The sequence below is a fragment of the Nyctibius grandis genome, chromosome 13, assembly GCF_013368605.1.
Source record: "Nyctibius grandis isolate bNycGra1 chromosome 13, bNycGra1.pri, whole genome shotgun sequence".
Taxonomy (NCBI): domain Eukaryota; kingdom Metazoa; phylum Chordata; class Aves; order Nyctibiiformes; family Nyctibiidae; genus Nyctibius; species Nyctibius grandis.
The window spans coordinates 2,538,242-2,559,484 of record NC_090670.1 but is presented as its reverse complement, the minus strand read 5'-3'; the positions used below and the strand labels follow the sequence as shown (position 1 = coordinate 2,559,484).

The 21,243-nt window shown below is 35.5% G+C and overlaps 1 protein-coding gene across 1 annotated transcript in view; it reads right to left on the bottom strand.

Moving 5' to 3' along the window:
• The window catches only part of LOC137669632 (connector enhancer of kinase suppressor of ras 2-like), a 196,367-nt gene that overhangs the window by 31,646 nt on the left and 143,478 nt on the right, over positions 1-21,243 (bottom strand). Inside the window, exons 13-15 of the mRNA XM_068411826.1 lie at positions 17,698-17,783; positions 15,996-16,250; positions 4,797-4,831 (exon numbers count right to left, since the gene is read on the bottom strand). Coding sequence (XP_068267927.1) covers positions 4,797-4,831; positions 15,996-16,250; positions 17,698-17,783 — 376 coding nt within the window. The remainder of the gene's footprint in view (positions 1-4,796; positions 4,832-15,995; positions 16,251-17,697; positions 17,784-21,243) is intronic.

Sequence of the window (21,243 nt, the reverse complement as noted above, 5' to 3'; positions counted from 1 at the left end):
ACATACCTTTCACCTCATCTTTAGAATCTGTAATAGTTACAATCTATATTGTTGACTTTTTTTAAAGCTCCTACTCTGGCAGTAATGGATAGGATTCTAAACTAGAAGTAATATAAAATGATTCTAGTTGTAACAAACTGCTAATATGTATTTACCATTGATTAAATAATAATTTTAGACACTAATAATTGATTTGATTTGTATTTATTTATTTGACCAAACAGAGCAATTCAAACTTACCTTTTGACTATTCCAATTTGCAATAATTTTTTAATCTATAAAGGTTTCCAGTAGGTAAAAAAAAGAAGACTATTTGCCAGAATTTACTCCTGGAACAGAGATAACTGGATATAAACGACTGGGTAGTGTATTTCACGTTCTGTCACGGTAGTCCATGCTCTGAGCATTCTGACTGGGGGCCTGTGTGGAATGTCCATGTTGATGCACTGTCCATAAACAGACTATTTGAGAGCTTTTCTAGCTAGTCCTCTGTAGCATGGCTCCTGTTTCATAAGGTTACATAAACGTAGGAGCTCAAGTATACAGCACAGATGATCAAGAGAGAGCTTCAAAGCTGTTGGTTAAACATCACAGACAATAGCAAAGTCTGCATTTGAAAATATACTGCTAGTCCCTGCTGCCACCTGGATACTTAGAAGCATATGGCGATTCGAAACACAGAGAGCCTGAGTAAGAGCTCTATTGATCCACAGCAGCTATGAACAACTAGAAAACAGCACCTATCGTCCTGCTCTTTTTTACTTGGCAAATACCTAGGAGATGTAAATTTCTAGATGCAAGGGGCATGCAAAGCTCTCTTTAGCCTTCATGTCTCACATTCTGAATTACTTCAAGTGCAGTCTGATTGCAGCTCAGGGTCAAGGCCGCCATAATTAACTTGAGAGAAAAAAAAATCAGCATATTAGAAGATATATTTGTGCAGAAAAGTATTGTAGGTACAATGTGAAATTTCCTTATGGCTGGTTCACAGGAACACATATGTAGCAATTTGGATTTATCTATCTGGTCACAGGAGTGCATTTATAACCACCTTGCCTGGATTAATGATTTATATTTTGGTTATTAGAACCTCCATAGCTTATGTAGCATATTTCTGTCACCACAAGTAAATTCTCACTGCAAATTAATTATTGAGTATTTTGTAGTGAGATTTGAAATCCCTTCTCAGTTCCATGCTGGCTCAGCTACAGGCTCAGAACGATGCTACAGGCTATTGCTTGATACTTCAAGGATCAGCCAGCTAGCTCAGATGCATCTGTACTGTTCTGCAATCTCTGCAGTACAGGTGTATGTGCATGTGCAAAGTTGACAAAACAGTGTCAAGACTAAAAGTTATTTTCAAAATATTTATCTCTCTTACCTCTCCAGCATTAACCACAACTAAAAAAAAATAATTTCCAAAGCATGCCACTGTGGACGTGATTAAAACAATTTTTAGGCATTAATATTTACAAAGACAAAACCTGTTGTGAAAAAAGAACCCGAGCAGCATTTTCACATGGAAACCTAAGTGCAAATAGTCATAAAAACTGTTTATTCAAGTAACAGTTGTGCAATGCATGAATGATACAATTCTTTTCTGCCTCCTCCTTCCCTTGCAGGCCTGTGTGGTTAGCTAAGCAGAGCAAGATCTTCAGACCCAAACCCATCCTGTAAGGACGTCATGGTTACATTACGCACACACCTCTAGCATCCACACGTGTCAAGGTTTTCTATTACTAGAACAAATTTCTCATAAAGTAACATGAAGATCAAAGAACACAGTGAACCCTGCGACGCATATAGTCAGATATTTGTTTGCAAAAACGCTGCAGGAGGGACATGTTAGATGCCCATTACCCCTTTCTTATTTGTCAAACAATAACAATCAGGGTAAATTGCTTCCAGTAAAAAGGAAAACAAATCAGCTGCTTCTTCAGGAAGCATTTAATTTAGCTTGCCTTCCTGAAACCTCAGAACACGCACACATTTAGCGATTCCACCTCCAATGGCAGAGTGTAATTTCCTAAATCATGACACCTGCTCAGAAGTAAAGAGTCACAACTTGCCTGTGGCTGCCCTACTTTTCTAGCCACAAGACTGCTTAAAAGCAGAGCTCAGATTTTCTGCATTGGTGAGACAGGGGCAGAGTCTGACGTGTGAATGGACAGTAACGTATAATGAGGGGTGTGGGTGCTCTGCACATGTGGTGAAAGTCTAGCCCTGTGCCTAGCGCTGTGGCAAATATGAGATGTAGATGTACCAAAAGAGTTTGGAAGAAACCAGAGCTGTAGTGCAGAAATACCTAGCTTTTATTCTGCTCCAGGCTAAAAGCAAGCTGCTAGACTTGCTTTACATTCTACTCATTTGAAGAGTTTGAAAAGCTAGATATTCATAGGAACATTCTGTAGGCTCGTGTTTCTCACATAGCTGCTAGTGTTCTCGGCATATATACCCTGCAGCACGCGGTACATTTTAGTATGTGCAAGAAACTTCTGGTTTTTGGTTTGTTTAGTTTGGGTTTTTTTGTTTAGTTTGTTTTCTTTTGTTTGTTTTTTTTTTAAAGGATGCAATCATATCCTGGAAATTCAATAGGCAACTGTACAGTTAATGAAGATAATGCTATTTCATCCAAATATGTGAATCTATCCACACAGTTTGTCTCCTGCTCCCCAAAACCTAACTATATGAGATAAATATCTGAAATATTTTTATTTTGGTTTAAGCTGTTTAAACCACTTAAGAGAAGGTTCTTAGGAGCATGAAGATATAATTCTGCCTCTTTTAAAATATTTATCAACATATTGAAAACATCTAATATGGTCATATTTTGGACCCAATATTTAAAATATGCGGGAGAAGGATTAGGAAAGGAAGAGTCGTTCTATAAAAGAATATAAAAGAACAGCCTTCTGCTATGAAAGTTTGCCAAAATTTCATCAAGTCATATGTCCCTGGAAAATATGTCTTGGCAGACGCCCAGTAGAGACTCGTGTCCTGTCCACCCAGGATATTCCATCTGGATGGTGATGTCCCTGCCAAACTGAGCATGTGCAATCCACTCAGAATAATTAGGCATGCTTTCCTCTAGGGAGAGCAAAATTCCTTTGCAACTCTTTCTTGCAACTGCAAGAAAATATGTGTGTGGAGAAGGAAGACAAAAAGGGGTGAGAAGAATGACATTTTTTGGGGAGGGGTCTGTGATTTCTTCTGTTTGAGAAAGTCAGGTAGGACGGACCAGAGGGAGGGAGCAGCCATACGGGAATGAAGGAGGATTAGAAAGGGGAGTGACAAAAAAAAAAGGAGAAACAAGTGTGAGGGAAGAACAGGACAATAGCACCTGGTGTGAAAGAGTTGGGAGTGAAAACAGTAAATACGTAAGATTTACAGAAAACAGTAAGTTCTGAAAACTCCAATAGAAGAGGTAAGGGCAAAAGGCGAAATCCAATTGTAGCTTAAAAAGAGACTGAGAATGACACACTTCTTCCCCACACGCAGCCCCTGCCTTATACAAGATGGATGCTGCTTTGGCTCTGAAATGGAACAAAGTACTCAGTGGGACTATACTTAATTTATTGTAAAAATAAGAATCTACATTTAGCTGAGGTAATGGATGATGAGGTAATGGACTACTACAATGGTGGCAATGGAGAGACGAGATTGTCTTTTATAAGATGAAGTAGAATTTTACCCTAGAAAAAGTCTTTTGAACTCCATCTTTACCTCCCTTTCATCTGTGATAACACTGCTACTCAATTCAGTTGAATGCCATTTTAAACATGCACAGCACCCTACAACTGGGAAAACACCAGTAAATTCTTACCATTACAACTGCCTTTGAAATGAACTACAATGTTTAATACACATATAAAGAGGTAAAAATGTTGACAATCCTGAAAAATCTAGCACAAGGTGACTTGTGTCTGGTGATCAATGACTGATATTGTTGTACCTCAGACTTTCAACTGTAATGTAGTGGTATTTATACCATGGAAGAAAATCTTCATCAATTGCAAATCCTTTAGATTGGTGAAAGCACTAAATGTAATTAATTATTTTATATTCAGTGCATGGTTTAACTTCTTAAACAGGTTTAGGCCTTATACAGGATGAAAGATGTAAAAAAGAATAATTATCCGTATGAACAGATTCCAATTAAGCTTAATTACGACATTCTATGATACCCAAGTATCTCTCATTTCAAACTTATTCTTTTAATATGACTTATTGGATTCAACTATAATATGAACATACTTCATCAGATAAACTGCAACGGAAACAAAACCAAAAATCACTATTTTATTCATTACAATTGATTAAATTCAATTGTAAGGGACAACTGAATTACCAAATATGAGCCACAAATACAAACAGTAACTTTCATACAGACTGAATTAGCATTTAGGTGTTCCTTGAAAAATTCTGCCTGTTATTTCAAAAAATCATGCTAGACATGTGTTATGCTTTTCATCCTCACAGTGATTCTGAACATTAAACTTCAAAAGCAAAAAAAAAGGATGGGGGGAAACATCTGCTACTTTGTAGTAGTATAATTTTTTCCCCTAGTAATCTTTAATAAACTTACATCTGAAGTAATTTTTCAACCTTTGTGATTTATATTTGATGCAGTTAGCAAATGAAAGTTATGACATTTGCTAAGTGATATTAATGCTTTTCTCACTAAACCCTGAAAATTTATTCCTCAAATATTGCAACTAAATTTCTAAAAGTAAACAAGTAAGTATAATTCATAGATAATTATGTTTATATTTAACTACAGAATAACAAGTAATTACCTTTCAGTATCTCCACCGACTGTGTCCCCTGCTCTCTGTAGAAGAAAAACAAATAGTATTAAGCACGACTAAAGACTACACACTTCCTTGGTGCACTCAACATAGCGGTATCTGCAGCGAAAGAAGTCACAGAAGTAAACCACAGCAGTCATTCTGTAACTCTAAGGAAAAGGAAATGGAAAATTTATTTCAATTTCTAACTAAATGTTATTTCACAATGAAGATCACATTTAAAGCAACTTTCATCTGCATTTATAGTTTCAGCTGCTGTATAATTGTGATCAAAGCGCTTTAAAAGAAGGGAGATAAAAATGTGTTACAATGTCAATGTTTGCAAAAATGTTAATATTTGAAAGGGAGTTTAAGTGTAAAGGACAAATATTATGATACAGAATACAGAATTTTGGAAGAATGAACTTTTTTAAATCTTAAGATTTTAAGAACACTGATGAACCTATTATCAAAACTTTCTTTAATACCATTCTTGTGTAGCTTTACATAACTTCATTTACTACACTGGTCCTTCCTCTGACGTTTGGAAATGAACATGTCTTTTAGTAGTAAGCGATTCAGGATTAAAGAGAAAGTCTTCAGACTGTTTTTGTTACTTTAAACCAAGCTTTATGATGGAGAGGTTTTTCCACAGCTAAAAACGAGTTTCTCATCTTGAAATGACAACAATGTATGTTTTAAAATTAACGTGTATTTGTTATAAATGCAGAAATTCACACTTGAAAAATCTTTTACTCCAAATGCTTTCTGAATAACCAAATAGGAAAAACACTATTTGTTTTGAAATATAATGTTTGTGTGTTAATATCGCTCCTTTAGGCATACTGTAAGACATTTGACCACACGTGACTTCAGAGACCTGTTACAAAACTGAAATGCGTGTTGTACATGTAAGAGGCAGGAAGTCTGCAGGGTCTGTTTAACCACATGGGCTGTAACACAGGTATATTCTAACAGCACGCACTTCTAAGAAAGCTTTAAAATGTTCAGGGGACAAGCACAGATTGTGCCACCTCCCTCCTTCACAGATCCCCCTGGTGTATCCATATACAGAATAACTTATCATCTTTTACCATGCCATTTCTACTACAGGTAATAGATGATTTGCTACTTGAGGCAGGCAAAAAAGGCCTTAAGTGATCAAGTTACCCCAGTAATAACTCCTAAGTTTGGAGGGGTTGATGATACCACAGTAATATTCAAACATCTGAGGAGTCTTGTTTGTCACTTGTTTGCATCTAATATGATTACACTAGTTATCTAACCTAAGGTCAGAAAGACATTTTCCCCTGAGCAGGACCATGTAGATCAACACGGTTACTTTTTCTTCTTTTCTCTTAAGCATTCCTCATATCCAAAGGAGAATCAGCCTGCTGCAGGAACATGGTGAACATACAGTAGGTTTATTAATGGCAAAGATTTATTTCCAAACTGACAAGCATATGAAGGTACTGACAGCCTATATAAAGTCAAAAGGGGAGCACTAAATCAGTACATGAAGTTTCATAATGATCATAGGGCTGCAAATTAAAGAATGGTAAGCGCTCTTCCTGATTTTGCTGCTGGTACATTCTGTGACACGTTCGTGTTTTGAATAAAACATTGCCACAGTTAACCCACACTCAAGCCAGAGGCTATGTCATGGCAAAACTATCTACAATACAGCATAAATGACATGCACTTAAAAGTTTTTACTTCCATAGGCTTTCCTGTCTCTTACCTTCCACAATAATTAGGATGCTACGTATTTTACAAGAAACTCTTGTTGCTGCATTAAATACTATTTACTACTAAAACATTTGCCTTTTACTTGTTCTGGTAACTGATTCAGCTGATCCTAGCAAATGTGTCAGAGATGGTTACCATTCAAATAAGACAACTTAGCTGATGAAATGTAATGAAATGGTGCCCTTACACTTAAAAGCAGGGAGTTCTCCTACATACCTTGCTGAAACCAAGCAAAGGTAGGAGCTCCCCATTGAGTAATTGAGTACACAAAACTATAACAGGCTTTCCTGAGTGCTATAAACAACTTAATCCTCCTTAGAGTACACTGAAATCTAGTCCAAAAAACCTACAAAAACAAAAGTATACCATCTAGAAATATTCATATTTTCTTGAAGCAGACTGTAAGAGATAACAGCATACATCTACAGCAAAATATCTGTTTGAAGAGCTTCAGTAAAATCCTGCATAATAAATGTCAGATTGCTGCTGCTGCTAATGCACTATTAAATATGAATGAACCAATCTGATCATCCCTGAAAATACTGTGGATGGCCTAATAAAATATTGTGTGGCCAGCCAAGTAAAAGAAGTTTGACACAGCAGCACTACCCATGCTACTGTTACAAAAATAAAATTTGTTCACACTAGAAGGCTCAAAGATTTTCATCTCACACCCCTCTGCCTTCTAGTGTTACTAATTTTAGCAACTAAAAGTGGGAAAAATAATTTAGTCACTTTAAGTGTTTCCCATTCTATTTCTTAATTAGTAGGGGCCTTTCTTTTCCAAAGCTGCTCCCAAAACAAAAGCAAAGTGTCTTCCAAATCAGGGTTTATTCACTTTCTCTCCCAAGCGGGGCTCATCCCACACTCCCTTCCCTGACAAAGCTAAGATCATCCTCCTTGTTCACACTGTGCTGGCTGTCTTTTCACCACCTGCATTACAGACCTTCCCTACCACTACAGAACTACCCAGTTACTTATTTCCTTCCAAAAAAATGCACAAAGAACACCTATATCATGGGCGATAACCTTGGATTGTGGTTCTGAGATTCCTTTTGATCAGATGCATTCCATTAGTATGACTGTAAGCAACTGTTTGGATATTGTGAACTTGCATATATTACACTGAAAAAGACACACTAGAGCAAAATGTGCTTCTGTTAATAAAACATGTTTTTCCAGAGGTCTTTCTTTCAACACCACTAATTTTTTGCATTAATGAGCACTAATTTTCAAAGATATTGAATAATCTAATCTAATTAACTAAAGAGTAGTCTGTAGTAGGGAAATTTTATAATGGCTCTATAATAGTGGGGAAAAAGAAAAAATATGAGTTAACCATTTAACTACTCATAGATTATGCAAATTGTAACTGAGTATTAGTTCACTGCAATTTAGAAAAGAGCAAACGAGAATATCTGCATAAATACAGAGAGGGAGAAAATAGTTGCTAAGAGTACCTGAAAGGTATTTGTTTTAAATATAATTACAATGCTAGCAGTAGAAAACCTATTTATGAACTTTTAAGTTTTTATCAATGCATAATTTATTAGAAAAAAAGTCTCTGCTCCTGAACAACTCATTAATGATATACATATTATTACCAGTATTTGGGTATGGACACTAGGGATTACTACAGATTTACATACATGTACATATGTGTGACGTTTTGTATGAATTTATTTGAATTTTTCTCCCCCAAAGAAGCTATCATTGGAGTACAATCTAGTTACTAGCTTGAGATGTCAACCTTATAAAAGGATTTCTGATAGCATATATGGAAAAAAACCACACTGGCATTTCTATACATGTGTACATATAGCTATAATTAATTTCCTTGTGTAATTGTAATTACGCAGATACAATACTGACGACGACTTATATGTTGTAGACTCCTATCTGCAATTTCGGCAGCCTTATGTATCTTTTTTTTTTTTTGAACAGTTACTTCTTAACAGTGTTATGTTCCTGGTATATTAAGAAAACAAATTGCCTTAACCTAGTTCCCAAACTAAAACTTTGCTTCCTCTTACTAGAAGGCCACTTCCATGACTAGTAGACATGTGGGAGGCTCACGAGGCACAAGCCTTGTCATGCTGTCACAGACTATAAAGCACAAATTCTGTGAAATTCAGGTCACTGGCACCTATCAGCCTTCTTTAGAGTCAGCTTCGCATTTGTGTAGCTCTAGGGATTGTAGTGGATCTGCTTCTGCCTTACAGAAGTAGAAATGAAAGGAGAATAAGGCCTACACAGTCTAACAAGCAGATCTGATGATCCTCTCCCAAAGCAAATGCTGTAGAAACTCCTATTTACCTGAAATTTCTATAAATAACTGATAAACCAAAAAAATTGTTTTCTTGAATCGGGATTTCATAATGAAAAGAAATATTTTTCTACTAAGAAGTAAAGAAGTCGCATAAATCCCAGAAAACTAAAGAACCCTGAACTGCGGAGACAGTGTGAAAACATTCAGGTGTCATTGTTTAGTTGTTGTTTACTAGCGGCAGAGACTAGAATAGTTGGTAATGAGACTAGAATAGTTTGATACTGAGAGTTCCTAATCTCAATGCAATACATTCATTCCATCTAGGCATGTCTTTTATTTAGATGCAAAAAAGATTCTTTTACCTTCATTATAAATACCGTTCCATTCTTTTATACTCGGATATTGAATTCCCTACAAACCTTATTTCTTCACCTGCTTCCTTAACTCACATATTCATTATCCCAAGCATTTCTTTACATTATGTTTGTTCAAAAGTGAAACAGTAGCCTTGTTGCCAGGGGCTTTACTTATCTCTCTAGCTTAGTGGACTGATGCTTAACCCACTGAATACGCTTGCAAATTTATTATGCTCAGCTAAAAATGAAAGCAGCCTTTGAGGTTTTTCTTCCACTCACTCTCGTTGAGGGGAGAGATAATAGAGGCAGGAAATAATCTCATGGAAGCCACATCCATGTACAGTTCAGAGGTACTCGATTTTTAGGCTGAAAAAACCAAAAATGACAGGTGACAAAATTAACTAAGGACAGACGAAAAATACCCACTCAGAATTTTTAATTACATGGTACATTGTGAACATTATGTCAGCACACAGTAGGTAAACAGAAGAAGCAGCAAAATTTTTATCAGAATGGAAGTTCCATTTTTGGAAAAATGTTACATCCAGAAGTGAAGCTATCCTAGATTATACGTGACGTTAAAAAAGTATTCTAAAAGAATGTCTAAAGGAAGATTGCTCTGTGGCTAACAAAATTTATCTCACATAGGTACGCAAAAAATAGTCCAAAAGGACAAATCAGAACAATGGATAAACTATATTTTGTGTTGACCAAAGCCTACCCTTGTCCTCAATCAATCCACTCTTTTAATTTAAGGGAAATTAAAGAAATTTAAGGGACGTCTAATCTGAACAAAGGTGTAAAAAATACAAACCCAAAAATACCTACACACCCCTCCAAAAAATCCCAACAAAAAAAGTTCTTCTTTATTTCAAAAACTAAGAATAAATACTGCATTCCAAAGAAATGGGTGGCTTTTTTTTTTTTTTTTGTCAAAGAAAAACAGCATATTAACTGTGGTGCATTCTTCTGGATGATAAATACTGCAATTAGTGTAGCAATAATATCAGTTATAGCTAACATTTATTAACAAATGCTGAATCATATCAATCCGAATGGCTGTTGAATTTATCTTTAGACTACATATACAAAATCAGAAATAAAATAATTTTTTTGGTAGCCTGAAGAAATAATAAAAACAAGCCATAAATTTATTTGCTAAAATAATACAATACAGTAAATCTTAGCTCTGTTGTGACTTTCTGGAGTCAAAGGACTCGAGAAGGCTTTACAAACTGCAATTTACACATGACGATACAATAGGTTAAGGAATGCTTCATTTGCTAACTTTCATCGGTAGTTTGTAGTGTTCGTTTGTAGACTGCAGAATTACATAATTTAAATATGCTCTAATACAGCAAAATTACTTATGAAAACATTGTGTATGTTTGGATAAAGATGGCCTCATGTTTGCTTTGCTCTAAAGCATCCTAATATAACTACCAGTTTAACAAATTCAAAACAAACAAGGTAGCCTAAACACTTGGAATCAAGCACTAACGCGTAGCCTGTCTCGTGGTTGAATTGCTGAAGCAAGTATCACAGGCCAGTGCAAACGCATCAGTCCTGACCACTGCGGTGTGCTCAACGCAGAACCCCAGGCCCTCTCCTGAAATACGGCGTGACTGGAGCCCAGGGCAGGTCTACAACAAATAACGGAGATGCTCATGCCTCAGCTGAGCTTCACGACTGCACAGTGCTCTGGAAAGACGGAGGGACATACTGTGCTTGGATCCGGGTGCAGTATATTCTTTCAGGAGTAAGCTCAACCGTTTTTCTAAGTTGCTTCTGGATCTAAAAAGGTGTCTCTGAAACAAACATTGGTTTGCGCTGTGCAGATACACAAGCTAAATCTGGTCTAACTTAGGGAATCTATACGTGGTTTTCACTTTGTATTACAGACAGAGTATAAACGGTAGCAAAAGTTCTGATTCAATGGTAATTTCCCTTCCTTAGTGCAATGGAACTCATAGGCAAATATTTCAGCATATGACAAAACTTACTGTATGGAATAAGTTGCTCAGGACTAAAACCCAGCACAAATCTGACTGCCTTCTTGCTCCTCCTTACTGAATTAGGTGGGTTTTATAGAAATTAAGGACAATTGTAGTTTATTTCCCTTGTACTATGAAATGCCTTTTCCCTTTTGAACTGTTTATAGATTAATGAAGAGTGTAGTTTAGAGGATCATGTCTGAACTGAACTGTAAAGAAATATATTATTGGACATTGCTGTTGAAGGATCCATCTTACAATACTAGCTAGACACTTGTCAGCTCAAACCTTCATGTACACAGTTATGGGACAGTACAAATGCAAGATAATCTTATCTTACAGTCAGTACAACTGGACAGAATCAGTTTGAAGCTACAGAAGCTAGAAAGACTTATATTAGGTTATCTGAGCAGCTAGATTCCACATCATCATCCTCATAGTGATTTCTCAACATACCTGCAAGGTAGGGAAAGAATGTTTTCCACAGTACAGATACTCAAATAAAAAACAAAGATAGAATTTATTCAGCAATTCAGAAAGGAAATAAAACTCTGAAGAAAGTAGTTCTCATCCTTGACAGTTAGCACAGTTTTCTTTCTACCTGCAAAGCCAGGAAGGAAGAAATAAAATATGAGCAGTTTTCCTACAAAACTGGCAATAGAAGACTCCTCCTTCAGTCATAGGTAGCTGAATACGTATGATTTTCCTAGACTTTCTTAATTGTTATACTTATCATAGTAGCACTCAGACTGCCTATCATCCAAAAAAAGTGTCTGGAACGTCTGGCACATCCCAGCACACATGCATTACACAAAAACCAGATCTACATTGGTTTTGCACACATTTTAGTTCTCAGCATGTACCATTAAATTCTATGTAATTTGTCAAGCTGCCTTCTGCAGCCTCAAGAACAGTTAAATAGCGTTTACATCATTCTGTGCTAGAAGGCACGCAGCACTACCAACTGCCTGTGATCAGCAGGAAGAAAATAAAAAGCCAGTTAGGGAAGTACTGTGAAAAAATGGCTAACCCTAAACCACTATAATGCTTCAAATTATCTTTAAAATAAAAAGTGAATACTGCCATAACATTCTCAATGACTACCCTAAAGCAGCCATTATTTCTGTTTTACTATGTAGGAAATATTGAAATGAAAGAATCTACCTTAAAATTCATTAAAAATTAAATCTCTTCTACACACTGAATTCTAATTCACAAAAAATTTAGAAGATTCAATAGTTTATAATCCAATTTCTTAATATATGATACTACCAAACAAAATACCTAATTACTTGGTAGATAATAGGTCCAGAACATTTATCGCCAAGTAAAACCAGATGAGAGATCGTTATCTTATTTGAGAATTTAATGTAGTAACCAGCAAATTAAATTTCAGAGCTTCAGAAACTAGTGCAAATCTGAGGCAGTAAAACCACAAAGTTGAACACTCTGTGGATTTTCAGATCTGGAATAAGAACTTCAATATTCCTTTTAGACAGAAGCTGGTTCCCATAGTGCAAAATGTAACTGAGCAGCAGAAAATGTACAGTTCGCTAAAGTTGTTTAAAATCATGAACATCAGTTTCAAGATGGAGAGTGTTTTCCATTCAAGATTTTTTGTGGTTTGTTTTATGGGGAAAAATGCAGAATGAAAAATTTATCATGTACATCTGGTCTGCTGTGCAGGAGTCCTACTTGGGAAGTTAATTTTCTTCAGAATAAGCTCTGGTAATACAAAATAAAAACATATTCAAATTCTAACTCTATTCTTGTAAGCCCAGAGTCTATTCCAGTACTGTATTTCAGCAAGGTTATAATGGATATATTCCTGTGATACTTACATATGCCTCACTATTTAGGCTTAACCTGGTAAACAATGTCACTTCAGAAGCAAAGCATTAGTAAACATGGGAAGTCATGTTCTAAGAAATAGTCTATTGATTAATAATTAATTATAACAGCCTTGTTAATTGTAATTAACTCTTCCTCCGATTCTGCGACATGCATCACAGAATTGTGTATCAATTAAATTAAAGTTATAAATATATCCTGAAAGGGGCAATGTTTCTTGACAGTAATATTTTACTGCAACATAGCTTTATGCATCATTTTATATCCTGGGCATACTGCCAATATTGCATTACCTAAATATCCATTTTATATAGTAACTCTGCATCCTCACAGCAACTTATGAAATCAGTCTAATTGTTTAATTTTAGGTTCCAAATCAACATGCCTTCCAAAGCATTAATCTAGTGGTGAATCCATGCAATTACCAATTTTGTAAAACTTTTTACGTATGTGTCTGGTAATTTAAACTACTGTTAAATAAATGCCTTTTTTTTTGAGTACATATTTATATAAGTGCTTAGAAAATAAAGCAATGGCTAAGCGACACCGCGTATCTCAATCTCTCCTTCTATCATGCCATACTTGTTTGCTTACAAGACATTATCACCTTCCCTTTGCTGATTAAGATCCTATTTAACGTTATCATCTCCATTTTCCAAAGCATTTTTTATCTGGATTGAAATTTTGACCTATATCCAAAAGTTGTTCTGGGCATGTGTTAAGTGTAGAGGAATTAATGGAAATTTCATTATAACAGTTCTGCAGTTTTGACTTCCATAAAAAAACCCCCAAACCAACAAAAAAACTAAACCAGTTTTGTCATCGAATAGTATTGCCTCCAGACAGCTGAGAAAAAAACAAAACATTTCTATTTAGAAACACAACTATCTGTTATTTTTCTCTTCCTTTTTGATATCAAAATGCCATTAAATGTTCTTTGATATTTAAAACTTTCATTCTGGGTAGTTGTCTTTCAGGATAGAGACGCCAAACAACTTTTTGCTTCGCTTTTCAGAATTCTTTCAGCATTCAAAGTGGAAAGATGTTAATACGAATGATTCTGTACTGGCAAGAACCCACAAAACCTGTGTCAGCAACTTTGTATATTTGTCGACTCAGTTCCTCTTGTATATTTATAAGGCAGTTGACTAAGTGCCTGAGATATTCCGATTCCTATGACTATCTCCTGAAGGACTGCAAAGGTTTGTGTCTAATGTTCAGAAAATTTATGGTGATAAAAGAATTTATACCACTTTGTCCATGAATAATCATTTTACGTATGTCCTCCTCTGTCATTACTGTACATTATAATAAAGTTTATGAAACAGGTACTGCACTGACCCAAAAGGACAGACCAACCACTACGTGTAATGTTATCTCCTCCCATGATAATGCCTTTATTCTAGTTTCCTGCATTTCCTTCAGACCCTTTGGAGCTGACATATTACATCATTAAGTTCTTTTTTCATATTTATTATGTTATCATGCAATATCATATTACTAATTTATCAGGTCTGTTTCAAATAGTTGCATTTCTTTCAGTGCTCAATGAAAGCCACAGAATGAAGAACTGCTCCTAGTCACTGTGACCTACAAACACAAAACAGCTGACAAAAATAATTTAGAACTGCTTATTATAATATTGCAGACCTTTAAGACAAAATAGTATTTCTATAATGTGCAACTGGTTGTTTTTATGTGTAGAGTGATTTGCAAATTGCCATACAGAACGCAAAGCTCATATGATGTTATGGAAATCATGCAAGATACTATATTCCACCTTTTCCAAAAATACTGACTTAAAGTGGCACAGTAAAGGGAAACTCAAATTTCCTGAAGACAGGAGAGAACTATCTGATCTTCAGACTATCAAATGCTGACAGCCTGCAGCAACAGAGATGAATCGCTGGCTATATTTCACCCCTGAGGTGAACCTTCTCAGACTTGATGCAAATACAGTCACCTCCCAAGATTTTGCTCAGAGAGAGGAACACCAAGTAGAAGCCCCAAATGCAAAAAAAGTCCAAAGAAACTTACTACAAGTCCTGCTTTTTGTCTTTCTAGGAGGAAGTTCACCATGATTAGAACATAAATACACTTTTGAAAGCTTCCATACAAAATGTGGGGAGGAAATAGGCTTTTTTTTTTTTTCCCAGCAAAAATCTGCCCTGAAGATACTAAGGTTTGAGCACAAAATACTTTGAAGCTACTACTCTGTGTCCTGAGAATGGAGCAGTCTGCTCTCAAATGGTAGGACCATGAGTATAATTTAAGAATGCCTCTATAAAAGGCAATATACACATACAATGCATGAACAGTGAGGACTGATCTCTGAAAGGCTATTGATTATTTCAGGACATCCAAATCAGTACAGTGAAATTCTGCACTAGCCAACAGTCATGAGAACCCAGTGCTTTTTCATGGTGGCTACAAGAAATGGCCGGTCATTCATCCAATGGATCATATCATCTCCATAGTTTTTAGTCCCAAGTATTTCCTCTATTATCAGTATGAACAAATTCACATTACTAGACTGTGGCCATGGTACTACAATTTAAATAAAAAGTAACTCCATTAAGCTTGTCTGTTTTTACAAGACATAGTGATTGAAATGGAAATACAAAAACATAGAAACTAATCTATAATTAATTATTATCAAAGGCTGAGTATGGGATCCTTATGAACCTTTGAAAAAATAATATGGTCAAATTAAACTAAACTCAGAGGGACTGAGTAATTAAGAGCACTATTTTACTTAAAGCATCTGATATCAAATGGTCTTTGCCTTGCATTTTTCCATTCTGTCTAGACTGTTCTCATGTGAAAGCTATTGTGATACTGACATTAAGCAACTTTTTTTGACTATAAAATACAACATTAAAACATAAATTAGAAGAATATGCCTTTATACCTGTATTGGTCCTAAAAGGAAAACATTTCAGTGTTTTCCATGTACTTTATGTAATAAGGTTTTTTGCTATGTACTTACGTGATAAAGTGGAACTGTATTGTTTTCTGCTAGCGAGAAATTCAAGACATCTTGCTGTCCAGGTTCAAACCTAACATTAATAGTAGATGTCAATACAGATGGACTAATAGGGTAGTTTGAATTGCTTGTGGTTTTGCCCTTTTTTCTTGACCGACGACCTGTGTCCCTTTTGTTGTCTTTTTGTGTCAAAGGCTCTTCTTGGATAACCAGTATCTTGTCGTCGCTCAGATATCGCAGGAGTGAATTCTCAGAGTCAGTTGTTGGAGGGGAAAAAAAGAAAAAAGAAACATTAGTAAGAGAAAACAAACAGAGAACCATTTTGGCTGCATCTGTATTGTCAGCTTGGTTAATTCCCCATTTCATCTGCGGCTCTTTCCTCTGCAAACTTATTTGTACCAAGGTTCCAGTGAAGAGCAAACGAAGTAGTTGGCACAAAACCTAGGCACAGAAAAGATGGTGGTGCATACCTAGGTCCTTGCATGACAGATAGGATGAAGCTAATCCACATCATATGGCTTGTGTAACAAAGAAAATATAAACACAGGCAAAAGATTTGAGTGAAATGTCAAAGATCATCACTTGGTACTGTTAAACCAGTCATGTGAACGTCAAGTGAATTGTGAGGGCTTGCACTGGACTCGGCACCACCCTTACTGACAGCCCCTGCCATCTGAGGTGAAAGTGAGCATACTCATCAAATATTTATAAACTGTATGAAGCAGGAAGCATCTCTGGGATCATTCCAGAAATAAGGATTGTAATTTCAAGGAACCTGACAAACTGGAATAATGGTCTTATGGAGACGTGCAGTCTACTTAGGCACAATTTCAAATGGGAACCAGCCAGGCGACAAGTCTGAGAAAAGGAGTCTCTCTGTAACAGTGAAATACAAACTCAACATAAATCAACAGATTTGGAATAAATCAGAAAAGGCTTGTGCCTTAAATGAAATTTGTTTTCTCTTGGAATGGAAGATTACTGAAAAAGGTAGTTTAAAATTTTCAAGAGTACCATTCTTGTCACATTATAAGCAGTGAGGTTGAACTCCTGTCAGCTACCCACACTGTGCCTAAAACATTCTGAAAAAATAGTATTTATTTAAGAATGTTTAACAATTGGCATAACAATAAACATATTTGCATATTTGAAGAATACTCTTTTGAATTAAATAATCGTTTTTTAGCAGAAGAAAAAAAGGAAAAAAGGAACTTTAGTATCACCATGCTTCTTCCAAATTTCATAATTCCCACTGGAATAAATACAAATTTATGATTAGGACTGTTGGTTTGAACACTGACAGTACAATTGCTGATCCTTGTTTCAAATATTCATTCCTGTTAATCAAAATGTGTCTCAAAGGACATTACCTTACATCTATAACATCACTTATTGTTTTCTAGAACTGTGAAGATTAAGAACTGATTGCTATTAACATATATCTGAATCTTGTAAGTCTTTTTTCCTTTGATGTTTGTCTGTCTTTATACTAGAATTAGATAGACTAAATCCTTCCTACTGATACAAACTTTCTAATTTTCAGAAATAGAAACGCAAAACCCCAGATACTAAACCGGTTCTTTTATATTCTCTGTCACACTCCAGAAAAATAGATTTGGTTCCTGGATGATATCTTCATGCTTCTTAAGTAACAACAACAACAAAAAATCCTGGAGAACAGCAGAGAAAAAAGAAAATACTCACCTCTGCTTCCCCTCTTGTACATGTTTTGTTCTTTTGCCTCCCCTATCCAACTGTAGTCAGTGGGCATAGAAACAGGCCTTAAATCTCCTGGAAACAATTCAAGATAAACCAATATAATTTTTGAAGACTAAAAATAGAAGGCGGTAGAGTAAGTAGTGCCTATAAATTACATGCATGACATGACCCGTCAGAGCAATCCTTTATATCAGCACCTATACATTATTAAAGCTGTAGCATTCAGGATCAATTAAACACCACATATGCCGGATTCTCCTCTTCATTGTACACCACTCTGAAGGAAAGTACCACTGACTTTGGTGAAGTTACTTGTAAATGTAAAGCAGATTAGAAATTTATTTTTAAACTCCGTTCTCTAAAAGCTTGCTCACTCATTAAATAGGTGTTTTGGAATAATGAGAAAAGCAGTTTTTAAATGGACTAATATGCTTTAGTAAAACTAGAACGACTATTAATACAGATACAACATTACATATCTATCAGTTGAACAGTAAAACCTATCTGATCTGGAAAATCGCACTGTGAGTAATGAGAGAACCTCATTTCAAGGAACGTTAATTTCAAATGCCTTAAAAAGAAAACACGGAGTGCAGTTTGGTAACAACAACAAAGAAGATTCAGCGTTATTAATTAATATGATTTTATGGCACTATGGCTGTAAGATAGTAATGTGCATTATTCGCTCCCTACTACAGGATCAGAACACGGATAGCAGGCCATTAAACGAGGAATACTACAAACTGACTATAAAGCATTAGCACTTTGGCCTTGTCAGTGTGCATTAATATCACAAAACACAGAAACGCACCCTCTAGATTATGGGTTAAGGTCTGTCTGACCCACAAAGCCAAAGACTCCTTTTCCTGTTTGCCAGCTGACTAAATTTAGTGTGTTTCTTTAGCACTCGAGCAAACTTTTAAGTAGTTTGCTACTGCTTTGTTTCTGGGATAACTATAGAATTTAAATGTAAACAAGAGTTTCTTTTTCATTATCAATTTCCCCAGGTTGATTAGAGTGACAAAGTATTTTCTGTGGATTATTTGTATGCTAATATAGCTTTTTATTCACCATTCTTCCAAAATGCTGCTTTTTACCTACCAAAATGTTAGAAGCATTTAAGAACAAACAGGTATACAAGACAAGTACACTTCTGGATAACATGGTTTTCTGAAAATTGAGGGGTAACATATACCTAGCGTACTGAGATTTTCCCATATCATACTTTCCCTCATACCATAAAATCTGGTGTATAACTAATTGTATGGAAAATATATGTAGTTTCCCTGTCTGTCTAACAGCTGAAACTACTTTTAACTACAAATGTATTATTGAATTCCTAATCTCAAATTTGGCCTTAGATGAACAATATTAATTAAGAAAAAAACCCCAATAAATCAAACAAAAGGAAGCATCAGTAATATGGAAAAGAATGTGAAACAAGTAAGATTATAAATTAAAAACAAAAATTTGAAAATAAGAATGCACATAACAAATGAAGATCAACATAATAAAACTTAGCAGTATTTCTGTAAAGAGAAGAAAGGTCTGAAGCTCTGAAGAGATTTGTAACACAAACGCCAGATGCCACAGCATGATTGACATCAAAAATAGAAATTTAGGACAGAAAGCACACAAGCCAAACAAAGGAACTAGTGATTTTGCATACTGCTTATTTTACTTCCAAGTTCTTTCCTAAACAAATGTAACCTATAAACTATTTTAACATTGCAACTTGGATATTTTTCTGAGTAGAAAATTATTGTGTACAAGCATACTGGTATAAATTGAAAGAAATAAGTAATACTTATTTATGATGGTTTTGCCTCTAACACATGAACAGAGAACATTTGATATGCATTGCCACAAGAACTCTAAATACTATAGCATGTTAGCGTTGGACTAATAATAGAGTGTGATGCTTGTTAAAAAAAAATGCACTGCAGCAATGGTAAATACGAGCTTAATTTTCAGGAATGGGTTGAGAAAATGGATTACTTTGTGCCTTCTTGGATTCTGCGTATATTATCAGTACTGAGGGTCTCATCTGCCTGAGTATCCTTCCACGTACCAGCTGCAACAGAGACTGGTTTCTAAGAATTGCTTTAATTCTGGTAAGCCCACAGCAGGAATTTCTGAACTGTGGCTTGTGTGAGTTCTAGCAATAATGAAAGCATCTGCTCAACCACAAAAGACGTCAGAAGTTTTATTTTCCTTACTTTGCCCATGGCTATCTGGTTCCAGCACCAGATACGTGTTTATTGGATCTACCATATATCCTGTCTTTCCACCAAATGCCATATCGTCACTTTGACGGTTCAAATGTACCTCTGTACCTCAAAAAGTACAAAACATTCTACTACAGTACAACAAAATTTGGATTTGGAAGTCTGTCAATTGACAGATTAATCTGTAGTTTAAAAAATTCTGGTTTAACAATTGTTTTTGAAACAAAGCCATATTCCTGAGACTTCAAAATCAATTTCCTTCAAGATTTTCAAAGTTACAGAAAATCAGAACTGTCCATCATAAACACAAGAAAAATCTTGCGTATTACTGGGATCAGGCACAGAACCCAACATTTTAAGTCATCATGAAGCATGAATTTATGAAAGCAAGCCAAATACATCCATCTGGCTCCAATTTTAATCACAGTTAAGATCTATATTTCATTCTAATTTTATTATAAAATGATGTCACTTATCAGGGAGATAAAGACTGAGTATTACTAGTCTTAAGATGGAATCCTAATCTTCAGGGTCACAGCTCTTTCAAGCATCAATTATATGGCTGTACAAGTTACTAAAATTATCCTACATATAACAAAGTTCTATTAAAATTTCCCTACTCTGAAAAGGTACTGTATATATACACATGGTCCTGTCCGTTTTACAATTGATATTTTGCCATTTTTTAACATAAATTCAGCTGTAGTCAGCAAAATACAAAAACAGGACAAAAGTTCAGTTTACTTGAAACGTAAGCTAAGATTTCTTTCAAACTATTAAAATGACGAGAACAGAACAACACTTGGAAAGTTGGGTGTCCTTTGTTGGAAAGTCTCGCTACAGTGAATTATCACTCTCTAGCTGCAGTGAACAGTCACTGCAGCTTGATGTAATTTGAAGTATTCTCGCAACTGGCATGTTTTCAGACTTGAATTCTACCCTCTCAGCTCTCAAAACAGCAGGTGAAATCAGTTAACTGTCACTCCTTAGCTGATCTTAGCCAAAAAGTAATGCAGTTGAAACCTTAACCCAGGTAATTTATGTAAACTATGCCATAGATATCTCTCATTAATAAGAAAACGTCAGCAAACATTTATTGACAGAGGAAAATGCTTGTACATCTTAAATATCAAAATCTGTTTTGGCATCTGGGGCCGTCAGTTGCCCTGTCTCCTAACCTTTATGGTGGTAAGAACATCTCAGTGAGAACAGGGCAAAGAAAGCCGCATGGTTGCTAAGTACTAACAACTGAAAGCAGCATGGGAAGCTAAATTCGTTAACAACCATGGTATCAAATCCTGCAC